Raw genomic sequence first — 14039 nt, 5'->3', positions numbered from 1 at the left:
TCCCCCAGCAACCCTCATCAAGGTTGGGATCTTGGCCCACAGTTGGGCATTATTAGGTTGATACAAAAGTAATTGAGGTTTTTGCCGTTGATGGGAAAAACCTCAATTACCTTTGCACCAGCCCTATCTTAGCCACAACTGGTGACTATCCAGGGATACTTTCCCTACTGGACTGAAGACTGAATCATCAATTTAGTAAATAAAACAATGGAAAAAATTAAGTAAATAAATAAATTGTATGCCATGAGAGAAGGAGATAACCTTCAAAAGATCCCTGCCATTCCAACTCCATAGGAGACAGTGAACTCACCCACACACCACGAATATAACTACTACAACCAGCATCAGGGAAAGCCAGCACACAAAGGCTCTCTTTATAACTAACTATCTCATACACAGTCTTCATCCCTACAAGCACAAAGAAGGTCAGGAGTTTGAGACCAGCCTGGCCAACATGGCGAAGCCCCATCTCTAATAAAAATACAAAATTAGCTGTGTTTGGTGGCGCACACCTATAATCCCAGCTACTCAGGAGGCTGAGGCAGGAGAATCACTTAAACCCAGGAGGCAGAGGTTGCAATAAGCACAGATCATGTCATTGCACTCCAGCCTGGGCCACAAGAGTGAAACTCCATCTCATAAATAAATAAATATTAAAGTCTGATACTTAAGAAGGAAAAGAAGAAATTTAAAATAAAAAAGAAGTCCAATCAAAAAAAGATTCAAGAACAATTTTAAGAAACAGTCTACATAAATGAGAAGAAACCAGAAAAGTAACTCTGGTAATGACAATACAGGGTTCTATAACACCCCCAAATAATCACACCAGCTCCCGAGCAGTGGGTCCAAACCAAGAAGAAATCTCTGAATTGCCAGATAAAGAATTTAGAAGGCTGATTATGAAACTACTCAAGGAGATACCACAGAAAGGTGAAAAAGACCTTAGAGAACTTTTTAAAAAAATACAGGATATGAATGAAACATTTTCCATAGAAATAGGTATCATAAAGAAAAACCAATCACAACTTCTGGAAATAAAAGACACGCTTAGTGAAAAACAAAATGCAGTAGAAATTTTCAAAAATAGACTAGAACCAGTAGAAGAAAGAATTTCAGAGCTCGAAGACAAGGTTTTCAAATTAACCCAATCAGAAAAAGACAAGGATAAAATAATCTAAAAAAAATGAACAAAGCTTCCAGTAAACTGAGGATTGTGTTAAATGGCCAAATCTAAGAATAACTGGTCTTCCTGAGGAAGAAGAGAAATCAAAAAGTTAGGAAAACTCATTTGAAGGAATAATTGAGAAAAAATTTCCTGGTCTTGCTAGAGATCTAGACATCCAACTATAAGAAGCTCAAAGAACTTCTGGGAAATTCATCACAAAAAAGATAATCACCTAGACACACAGTCATCAGGTTATCTAAACTCAAGGCGAAGGAAAAAATCTTAAGAGCTGTGAGACAAAAGCATCAGGTAAACTATAAAGAAAAACCTATCAGACTAGCAGCAAATTTCCTAGCAGAAACTTTACAGCCAGAAGGAATTGGGGTCCTATCTTTAACCTCCTTAAATAAAATAATTGTCAGCCAGTAATTTTGTTTCCAGCAAACCTAAACTTCATAAATAAAGGAGAGATAAAGTTGTTTTCAGACAAAAAAAAAAAATATGCTGAGAATTCGCCACTACCAAGCCAGCACTACAAGAACTGCTAAAAGCAGTTCTAAATCTTGAAAGAAAACCTCGAAATACGCCCAAAATACAACCAACTAAAAGCATTAATCTCACAAGACCTATAAAACAATAACACAATTTAAAAAAAGGTATTCAGGCAACAACCAGCATGATAAATAAAACAGTACCTCATATCTCAATACTAACACTGATAGTAAATGGCCTAAATGCTCCACTTAAAAGATAAAGAATGGCAGAATGAATAAAAATCCACCAACCAAGTAATTGCTGAGACTCACTTAACACATAAGGACTCACATATACTTAAGGTAAAGGGGTGGAAAAAGATAGTCCATGCAAACGGACACCAAAAGTGAGCAGGAGTAGCTACTTTAAAATAACAACAGTTTAAAAAGACAAAGAGGGATATTATATAGTGATAAGAGGACTACTCCAACAGGAAAATATCACAGTCCTAAACACATACGTACCTAACACAGGAGCTCCACAATTCATAAAAAAATTACTACTAGACCTAAGAAATGAGATAGACAGCAACACAATAATAGTAGGGGACTTCAATACTCCACTGACAGCACTAGACAGGTCATCAAGACAGAAAGTCAACAAAGAACCAGTGGATTTAAACTACATCCTAGAACAAATGGACTTAGATATTTATAGAACTTACTACCCCAAAACTGCAGAATATGCACTCTTTTCATAAGGACATGAAACATTCTCCAAGACAGACCACATGATAGGCCAAAAAACACTTCTGAATAAATTTAAGAAAATCAAAATCATATTAAGCATCCTTTCAGACCACTGTAGAATAAAACTGAAATCAACTCCAAAGGGAACCCTCAAAACTATACAAATAAATGTAAATTAAATAATCTCCTATTGAATGATCTTTGGGCCAACAATGAAATCAAGATGGAAATTTAAAAAGTCTTTGACCTGAATAATAGTAACACAACTTATCAAAACCTCTGGGATACAGCAAAAATAGTGCTGAGAGGAAAATTCATGGCATTAAATGCCTACATCAAGAAGTGTGAAAGAGCCCAAATATTGACAATCAAATATCACACCTCTAGGAACTGGAGAAACAAGGTCAAACTAAACCTAAAGCTAGAAGAAAAGAAATAACAAAATCAGACCAGGACTAAATAAAATTGAAACAAAAAAAATACAAGAGATAAATAAAACAAAGATCTGTTTATTTGAAAAGATTAAGAAAACTGATTGACCATTAGAGAGATTAAACAAAAGAAAAGAAGAGAGAATATCCAAATCAGCTCAAGTAGAAATGAAAAGAGAGATATTACAACTGACACCACAGAAATGCAAAAGATCATTGAAGGCTACTATGAACACCTTTGTGCACACAAACTAGAAAACCTAGAAGAGATGGATACATTCCTGGAAATATACAACCCTCCTAGATTAAGTAAGGAAGAAGTAGAAACTGAACAGACCAATAGCGAAATCGAAACAGTAGTTTACAAATTGCCAACAAAAACAGATTCCAGGACCAGATGGATTCACAGCTAAACTGTATCAGACACTCAAAGAGGAATTGGTACCAATCCTACTGAAACTATTACAAAAAAAAAAAAAGAAAGGAAGAAAGAAAGAAAGAAAGAAAGAAAGAAAGAAAGAAAGAAAGAAAGAAAGAAAGAAAGAGGGAGTCCTCCCTAGATCACTCTATGAAGCCAGTATCACCCAAATACCAAAACCAGGAAAGGACATAACAAAAAAAAAAAGAAAACTACAGACCAATATCCCTGATGAACACAGATGCAAAAATCCTCAACAAAATACTAGCTAACTGAATCCCAACAGCATATCAAAAAGATAATACATCACAAGCAAGTGGGTTTCATACCAGGGATGCAGGGATGGTTTAACATACACAAGTCAGTAAATGTGATATATCACATAAACGGAATTAAAACTAAAAATCATAAGATCATCTCAATAGAAGCAGAAAAGGCATTTTAAAAAAATCCTGGCTCCCTTAGTGACAAAAACCTTCTGCAAAATTGGCATAGAAGGAACAGACCTCAAGGTAATAAAAGCCATTTATGACAAGCCCACAGCCAATATCATACTAAATGGGGAAAAATTGAGAGCATTCCCAATGAGAACTGAAACAAGACAAGGATAATCACTTTCACCACTTCTATTCAACATGATATTGGAAGTCTTAGCCAAAGAAATCAGACAAAAGAAAGAAAGAAAGGACACTCAAATCGGAAAAGAGGAAGTCAAACCAGTGCTGTTCACCAATGATATGACAGTATACCTAGAAAATTCTAAGAACTCATCCAAGAAGCTCCTAGATCTAACAAATAATTCAGTAAAGTCTCAGGATACAAAATCAATGTACACAAATCAGTAGGACTGCTATACACCAACAATGACCAAGCTGAGAATCAAATCAATAATTCAATCCCTTTTACGACAGCTACAAAACAGAAACAAAAAATAAACAAACAAAAAAACCTCAGGAGGTGGAAGATCTCTACAAGAAAACTATAAAACACTGCTGAAAGAAATTATAGATGACACAAACAAATAGAAACATGTCCCATGCTCATGGATGGGTACAATCAATATTGTCAAAATGACCATACCGCCAAAAGTGATCTACGGATTCAATACAATTCACATCAAAATATCATCATCGTTCTCCACAGAACTAGAAGAAAACAATCCTTAAATTCATATGGAACCATAAAAGAGCCCATGTAGCTGAAGTAATACTAAGCAAGAGGAACAAATCTGAAGGCATCATATTACCCAACTTCAAACTACACTGCAAACTAGGCTACAGTTACCAAAACATGGTATTGGTATAAAAGTAGGCACGTAGACCAATGGAACACAGTAGAGAACCAAGAAATAAAGCCAAATACTTACAGCCAATTGATCTTAGGTAAAGCAAATAAAAACAGAATGGGAAAAGCACACACACCCTGTTCAACAAATCATGTTGGAATAACTGGCAAGCCACATGTAGAAGAATGAAACTGGATCCTCATCTCTCACCTCATACAAAAATCAACTCAAGATGGATCAAAGACTTAAATCTAAGACCTGAAACCATGAAAATTCCAGAAGATAACATCAGAAAAATTCTTCTAGACATTGGCTTAGGCAAAGAGTAGTTCATGACCAAGAATCCAAAAGCAAATGCAACAAAAACAAAAATAAATAGATGGGACCTAATTAAACTAAAAAGCTTCTACACAGCAAACAAAATAGCAGAGAAAACAGACAACTGACAGAGTGGGAGAAAATACTCACAAACTATGCATCTGACAAAGAACTAATATCCAGCATCTACAAGAAACTCAAACAAATCAGCAAAAAAAAGAACAAATAATGGCATCAGAAAGTAGGCAAAGACCATGAAGAGACAATTCTTACAATATGCAAATGTCCAACAAACATGAAAAAATGCTTAACATCACTAATTATCAGAGAAATGGAAATTAAAACCACAATGCGATACCATCTTACTCCTGCAAGAATGGCCATAATTAAAAATAAAAAAATAACAGATGTTGGTGTGGATGTGGTGAAAAGGGAACACTTTTACACTGCTAGTGGGAATGTAAGCTAGTACAACCACTATGGAAAACAGTATGGAGATTCCTTAAAGAACTGAAAGTAGAACTACTATTCAATCCAGCAATCCCACTACTGGGTATTTACCCACAGAAAAAAAGTCATTATTTAAAAAAGTCACTTGCACATGCATGTTTACAGCAGCACAATTTGCAATTGTGAAAATATGTAACCAACCTAAATGCCCATCAACCAATGAGTGGATCAAGAAAATGTGGTATATATACAACCTGGAATACTATTCAGACATAAAAAGGAACAAAATAAGGGTATTTGCAGCAACCCAGATGAAGTTGGAGAACATTATCCCAAGTGAAGTAACTCAGGTATTGAAAACCAACTATCGTATGGTTTTACTAATAAGTGGGGGCTAAGCTATGATAATTCAAAGGCATAAAAATAAGACAATGCACATTGGGGACTTGGGAACACTGGGAGGGGTAAGGGACAAAATACTGCACACTGGAGACAGTGTAAACTGCTCAGGTGACAGGTGCACCAAAATCTCAGAAATCACTACTAAAGAACTCATCCATTTAACCTAAAACCACCTGTTCCTGAAAAACTTAAAATGTTTTAAAATGGGCAAAATATCTCAACAGATACTTCATCAAAGATACACAGATGGCAAATAAGCATATGAAAAGATGCTTCACATCATGTCACTGGAGAATTACAAATTAAAACAATAATAAGATATCACTACATACCTACTAGCAGGGTGAAAATCCGAAACACTGATGATGGTAAATGCTGGGGAGAACATGGAGCAAAAGGAAGTCTCATTCATTGCTAGTAGGAATGCAAAATGGTACAACCACTTAGAAGGGTAGCTTGACAGCACTATTCACAATAGCAAAGATACAGAATCAACCCAAATGTTCACCAATAACAGATTGGATTTAAAAAAAAATGGTACATATACACCATGGAATACTATGCAGCCGTAAAAAGGAATGAGATCATGTCTTTTGCACGAATATGGATGGAGCTGTAGGCTATTATCCTTAGCAAGTAAACGCAGGAACAGAAAACCAAATATTGCATGTTCTCACTTATAAGTGGGAGCTAAATGATGAGAACTTACAAACACAAAGAAACCACAGACACCAAGGTCTCCTTGAGGGTAGTGGGTGGGAGCAAAGAGGGGAGCAGAAAAGATAACTATTGGGTAATGAGCTTAATAGCTGGGTGATGAAATAATCTGCACAATAAATGCCCATGATACGAGTCTACCTGCGTAATGAACCTTCACATGTACACCTGAACCTAAAATAGAAGTTGAACAAAGAAGTCAATAAATAAATAAAAGTAAAAGGCTCATTCACCATGATCAGTAAGATTTATCCCAGAGATGCAAGGACGGTTCAACATATCCAAATCAATAAACATGATACACCACATTAACAGAATGAAAGACAAAAACAACACGATCATTTTAATGAATGCAGAAAAAGCATCTGACAAACTTCAACATCCTTTTGTGATAAAAACTCTCAACAAATTAATTATACAAGGTATGTACCACAACATAATAAAAGCCATATATGATAAGGCCACAACTAATATACCCAATGGCGAAAAGTTAAAAGCATTTCCTCTAAGATCAGGAACAAGACTCTTGCCACTTCTATTTAACATAGCACTGGAAGTTCTAGTCAAAGCAATTAGGCAAGAGAAAGAAATGAAAGGCATACAAATTGGAAAAGAAGAAGTAAAATTGTCTCTTTTCCCAGATTACATGATATTATACATAGAAGATCTTAAATATGCCACCAAAAAGTTGTTAGAACTAATAAATAAACTCAGGGAACTGCAGCACACAAAGTGAACATACAAAAAAGCAGTTATATTTCTATACACTATTGAAGATGATCTACCCAAAAAAGAAAGAAAGCAATCCCATTTAAAACAACATCAGAAAGAATAAAACACTTATGAATAAACTTAACCCAAGAGGTGAAAGAGCTGTATATTGAAAACTATCAAACCATAATGAACAAAAATGAAGATACAAATGTCAAGATATCCTATGTTCATGAATTGGAAGAATTAATGTTGTTAAAATATCCATACTACCCAAAGCAATCCACAGATTCAATTCTAATGGCATTTTTCAAAGACACAGAAAAAATAAACAATTGCAAAATTTGTATGGAATCACAAAAGACTCTGAATAGCCAAAGTAGGTGTACAACCAAAGCAAATGAAATCAGCAATTGCAAAGATACCTGCACTCCCATGTTCATTGCAGGATTTATTCACAATAGCCAAAACATGAAAACAACCTAAGTGTCTAACCTAAGTGTCTGCCAACAGATCAATGGATGAAGAAATTGTGGTGTAGACACACACACACACACACACACACACACACACACACACACACAAAAACGGGTTATTATTCAACCATAAAAAAAGAAAGAAATCCTGTTATTTGCAACAACATGGATAACCCTCAAGGGTATTATGCTAAGTAAAGTAAGTCAGACAAAGAAAGACAAACTCTGTATAATTTTATCTGTACGTGGAATCTTAAGAAGTTGAACTTACTGAATTAGAGAATAGAATGGCAGTTACCAGGGGCAAAGGTGAAGGAAAGGGGAGAGGTTGGGAGGTTGGCCAAAGGGCACAAACTTTCAATGATAAGATAGGTAAGTTCAAGGGATACAATACACAGCATGGTGAAGTGATACATATAAACTAATTTGATTCTGGTAATCATTCCACAAAATATATGTATATCAAATCATCACACTGTACACCTTAAAATCAAACAATTTTATTTGTCAGTTATACCTCAATAAAGCTGGGGAAAAAAAGAAAAAAAAATACATAAACCCAGAGGGTCTTATAGCTACCTGTTCCCCAGGTACATCTTGAATTTACCATTCCCTAGAACTTCTTAATAGCTAAAATCATAAATTCAGCAAGTTTTTTTCTGAGTACAACCTTCTATAATTACAGTTTCGATTTCCTTACTGATCTACTTCAGTTCTTACAGGTAAAGTTACCTACCTTAGAAGACGTTTAGTGAGAATTAAATGAAATAATGTGTATCAACAGCTTAGCACAGTACCTGATACACAGTAAGTCCTCAAGAAATCATAGACAAATTTTGATTTTAACTATTCTATTACAAACAAATTATCTGCCAATATCCAAATTGTCCTCAAACTCACTCTCAACCTCTGGCATTAAATGAAACTTGGCTTTTACTTGACACTACTATTATATATTCCTCCCAATCCACTTAATTGAAGGCCAGACCTCCAGCAATTCCCCCTGATTTCAGAAGATCTGAGAGATCAGCATAGTCCTTGCTTCTCAAGCACCATGATCTCCACAAATCTTAGCCATTTCTAACACAATTACCCTACCTTGCAATTATTAGAAATTGTTTCACCTTCGAGATCCTAAATGCTTGAAATTTCCCTCATTAAAATAGAATGCTCTTTCAATTCTCCTACTCTTTTTGAACTAGATCTTCTTTCTCACTATGGCCATAAATCTTCTAGTACCCTAGTCCATCACTTCAATCTTCTTTGTTTGTCTCCTTATCCAGAGTAGTTGACTATTATTTGGATAAATTCCCTAGATCTTCTAACATTCTCACCTTGACAACACTCAGCACTTGAGCAACCCACTGTCTCCTCTTCCCCTATGCTGTGAGCACTGCTGGAGAAAATCACTACTAGAGCCAACATTAGCCGGGCCCTCACTTCTCAGCAATTATTAATATTTTATTCAATGTCTACTGATACTTTACTGAATTCCTACAACACCTTTTCCAAGCCTATCCCATTCTTAAACTCCTAAAGGCACATTTTACTCTCTCAGCAGATGACCTTACACCCAGAAGATACAGACCTCCAATGTGAGCTCCCTCCCTGACCTCCTTCGTTCTTCAAAATCACTTTGTATCTTCACCTTCTATCTTGACCAACTCTGGCCTTTGAAGCAAAGTGTGTCTCCTCTTTGCCAAGGTTAATCCCTCCACTTGTTCTCTTGATTTTACCACTGTCTTACAAAGTATGGTTAAGAGTCCGGGTTCAGGACTTAAACCATGTGATTTCAGATCCAGCTCTACCACTTTACCTGTATGACCTCGGAGTTACTCAACCTTTTTAAGCTTCTGTTTCCCTACCTGCAAAAAGTGATTAATAACAGTTCCTACTCATAAGGCCAATGTGAAACATAAATGAGAGAATCCACATAAAGTGCTTAGCAAAATTCCTAGCACGCAGTCAATATTCAGTAACATAATAGCTGTAAATACTATTACCTTTCCCTCTAGATACCTCCTGGTACATTTTCCCTTGTCTCCAAAGTAGCTCAAGTCTTCTGTCTCCTGTTTTGTTTTTAGTTTTTTGTTTTTTTTTTTTAATTAAAAGACACCTTTTCTGGAATTTGCTACCCTCATTCCAAGATTTCGTTCCTTTCTTTCACCACCAAAGAGTAATGTATAACTCCTTTCCAGAGGAAGCATGGAGGAGTGGAAAGACTTTGGGGATAAATATACTGTTTGAACCTAGTTCTTCCACTTAGTGGTTGTATGGCCTGGAGCAAGCAGTTTTTCTAACCCTCCGTTTTTTCATCTGTAAAATGGATATATTACCCATTTCTTAGGGTCATCAAGAGGATTAAACTAAAATAATATATGTAAATCATCTGGCCAAAGTAGGTGCTAAATGAATGCCAGTTCTCCATCCCTTATTCTTTTCTTAACCCCTTACAATCTTGGTTGTTCCTCTACCACTCTATTTATCTCTTTAGCTCACTTCAGCTCTTATTAGCATGGTTTTGAATAATCTGACTCCTCTAAACCTTAATTTTCATCTGTAAAATGGTAATAATACCCACCACATAAAGCTGTCTTGAGAATTAGTGAATTAACACATGTAACGTGTTTTAGCATAGTGCCTGGCCTGGAGTAAGCACTTAATAAATGATAACTGCAGCAACTTATTAATGGTGAAATCAAAGGACTGTTCAACTCTCTTCTCTAAGTTTCAATGACAACACACTATTCTGGTTTGCTTTTTGCCACTGACCATTCCTTCTGTCTGTGGACCTTCTCCATGAAGCCTTTCTTTACTCTCTTCAAACCAAGTGTGAGCTCTCTCTCTTTTTGAGCCTCAGAGCACTCTGTACTTCTCTTGAGGTAAGAAACTCCCCTTACTCTTAATCACAACCATTTGTGTTATATGTGTTATATCTCCACCACTTAATCTCTTTTGTCCTCATTGCCTGGCACTTTATTCATGTAGAACATGTTGACTACCTAATATACATCAGACTTGCGCCAGGTACTACGGATACAAAATATAATTACTGTCTTCAAGGAACTTAAAGTTTAGGTAGCTAGAACAGACAAGTAAGTAAGTCTGTATGTGCAGTGGAATAAATGCTTGGTTAAGAGTGTGCCCAGAGTCCTCTGGGAGCACAAACAAGTGTTATTTAAAATAGACTGGCGAGGACCGGGTGCGGTGGCTCACGCCTGTAATCCCAGTACTTTGAGAGGCCCAGGAGGGTGTATCATGAGGTCGGGAGTTCGAGACCTGCCTGACCAACATGGTGAAACTCCGTCTCTACTAAAAAATAAAAAAATTAGCCGGGCATGGTGGCGCGCGCCTGTAGTCCCGGCTACTCAGGAGGCTGTGGCAGGGAATCACTTGAACCCGGGGGGAGCGGGGGGCGGGGAGGTTGCAGTGAGCCGAGATCGCGCCACCGCACTCAAGTCTGGGAGACAGAGCAAGACTCTGTCTCAAAAATAAAAAATAAAATAAAATAGACTGGGGAGATCAAGGACACTGTTAGACAGGCATTTTTGTGTTTTGCCTATGGGGAGGCTATACACAAATATCTGTTGAATTAAAGAATGAACTATAAATGCAACTAGATAAGCATGGGAAAAGGCACTTTAGGCCCAGAGAAAGAGCACGTAAAAAAGCAAGGAGGGGTCAAGCAAGTAGCTCAGCATCGACAGGAGGAGGGTTCCTGAGTGACAAGAGATAAGGCTGGAAAGTCTAGGTAAAATCAGGTGTTCTAGACATAAGAGTATGACCTGACCCCAGAGGGGAGATGATGACATGCCCATACAGTTTTGTAAATGGCGGGGTGGGATGGGGGTGGGGAGGCAAAAAATCAAATTTGCATTTTGGTAGATGTACTCTGGCAACACAGAAAACGGATTACATGAGAGCCAGGCTTGAGGCAGCAAGTTCAGGTAGGAGGTTGTTGAAAGAACTCAGATGAAGTATGAGAACCAGAACTGCAGACGCTGCCGACTTAAACTTCAGCGAAACTGAATTATTCATATTGTATCTCCTGCAAGCCGAACAGAATATTTTACACTTAAAACCCGCTACGTAAATACCTGTAGACTACCATTATTAAACACTACTTAGGGAACTGCAGCAAGCAGCCAGCTGAGTCACTCACTGAACACGGATTCCCAAGTAAAGGCGTATTTTCCAAGCGTAAAACTCGAAAGAAACAGGTTATTCGAGCACAGAGAGCAACAACACTACTTGTAAACCAGCGCACTGCTGAGAGACTATGGGACCTCTCTATCCTGGTCAGTTTCACCCCAAATGTTTCAACAAAGTCCTTCCATAGGGTCATGAGGCCTTGCCCTGTGCGCCGAGACAAAAGCCCAGGATTTTTTTTTCTCTCTTTATTGCAGCTCAAGACCGAAACATCTACTGCGGCTCGTCGCCTGGCCAACCATTTTCACCCAGCCGTTTCCCAGTTTTGTATTGTGCCACTGTGTAAATCGACAACCGAAGGGGATTGAGGAAGCAGTGTCCCAGACTGATAAAACCCTAATGAGGAAAGGCAGGTGTCTTGAGGCTTCAAACAATAAAGATTGTAATTATGTCAAAACGCACCTCCACCCCGCCCCTTGCTCCGGGGCTCCTTCAGAAGTTAGTAGGATCCCTTTTACAGTTACCGGGATGCTATCGGCAACCACAGAAATTAAGCAAGTTCGTTTTCGCTTACCCTGATGGCCGCCATGTCTACGACCCTTTCCGCCAAGGTTTTCAGACGGAGAGCGGAGAGGGACAAATCAGTTCGACTAGGCTCCCCTTCCGACAGCCCCGCCCCGTTACGCCCGTTGCCTGCCAGTTACCGCCTTTTCTCCGCCCTCCTCCGGCGGCCGTGGCAACTGCTGTTGCCTGCCAGTTACCGCCTTTTCTCCGCCCTCCTCCAGCGGTCTTGGCAACCGCTGCAGTTTTGGTTGGCTGTCTTCCGGAGAAACTGTTCACCCTTGTGGTTGCCCTTCCCGGTCCCAGATAAAGCCTTTCAGAATATTATCCATAGTCTAGGTGGGAGTTATTTTCCTGGGTGCAGAACTTTTAATTATTTTGTTTCAGGCATATGTGATATGTCTACATAAGGACTTAATACCCAAGTGTAGCTGCTTTAATAATTAATTATATAGTCAGAAAAAGAAGTTATTACCTCTGCGAAACATGAGTAAGTTCATTCATTCTAAAACTATGTCACGGAGACCTTACTCTATGCCAGGCAGTTGTTCGGGGCACAGACAAAACATAGTGGCTTCCTCGTAGAGCTTATGATTCCAGGAGTAAAAGAGACAAACGCTATGAAGGAAAATAAAACAGTGTGGGAATGAGGTGGGAGTTTACTGGTTTATATAAATGAGAGAAAGACTCTCTGATAAGCTCATTTGATAAAAGTCCTGAAGGAATTTAGAGAAGAGGGTTGCATATGGAAGGAACAGCAATGAAAAAGGCCAGTGAGGCTGGAGCAATAATTTCAGAGGTAGCGAAGTAATGCAGCGTAAGGGCTTTCGTGCTGCCAAAATAAATTTGGATTTTATGCTGAATAAGATGGGAAATCATTGCAGGATTTTGAGCAAAGGTGTGATGTGATCTAATTTACATTTTTAAAGGATGATTTTGGTACTATCAGGAGAATATACTAAGGGTATATTGCCATATTCACAACAGGAGCAAGGTCTTCCGTAGGCCTCCATGAAGGATTCTGAGGAAAGAGGATGCTCATAATATGCCCATTAACAGTCCCAATATTAATTCACATATTCATTCATTCAGTCAACAAATATTTATTAAGTACAAACTATATACTAGGCATTAGTTGATACCTATCACATTTCATACCGAAAACAGATCCTTTTTTAACAGAACTATCCTGTAAATGACAAAATTGTTTTAAGAAATAATGATGAAATGAAACTAATAATACTGGCTGCAAAAGAAACATTGAATGACTATTTTCTTTTATTGAACTTAATATAAACATATACATACATATATATGCCAATATAAAAATAAAATGCAAAATAAATAGTACAGAACCAAAAAGGAAAAAAATGAATCAAGGTGTTTTAATTGCATTAATGTATTTTTCAAAGGAAAAAAACTTATATCTATATGGTGGTCTACCACAGGAATGAATAATAATATTACAGTTTCTGGTTTTGAGCCTTAACTTCTGTATATTTGTCAATAACTTCATCCAAATTTAACATTTCTGCATATTAAATAAATAGTATACCTAGATTTGTCAAGCTAACTTTGTTCGTAACTGATTGATGCACACGTTTTATTGATTTTAATATGTCAGGTTTATTTCACAATAACCAACAGGCAAATAGGAAAAGTCTTAAAATTGTGAATAAGCTTAGAATAAATTTATAACAATTTTATTTCCCAAAAATTTTAGGAATTTCAAT

General features: G+C 37.3%; 1 protein-coding gene across 11 annotated transcripts in view; it reads right to left on the bottom strand.

Annotated features, from left to right (window-relative positions):
• APOOL (apolipoprotein O like) overlaps positions 1-12366 on the bottom strand; it is a 100155-nt gene extending 87789 nt beyond the window's left edge. For 4 of the 11 annotated variants that reach the window (XM_074028918.1, XM_074028919.1, XM_074028923.1 and 1 more), the window contains exon 1: positions 12208-12366. Coding sequence is in view for 3 of the 11 variants with exons in the window: in XM_065538091.2 (XP_065394163.1) it covers positions 12320-12334 (15 nt within the window). In the remaining 8 variants the exon portion in view is untranslated. Of the gene's footprint in view, positions 1-6024; positions 6107-12207 lie in introns of all 11 variants that reach the window. The other 7 variants (XM_065538091.2, XM_045383586.3, XM_074028921.1 and 4 more) reach the window with 2 other exon arrangements.
• Positions 12367-14039: the final 1673 nt, after the last annotated feature.

The sequence above is a fragment of the Macaca fascicularis genome, chromosome X (assembly GCF_037993035.2).
Source record: "Macaca fascicularis isolate 582-1 chromosome X, T2T-MFA8v1.1".
Classification (NCBI taxonomy): Eukaryota; Metazoa; Chordata; class Mammalia; order Primates; family Cercopithecidae; genus Macaca; species Macaca fascicularis.
This window is presented reverse-complemented; position numbering and strand designations above follow the sequence as displayed.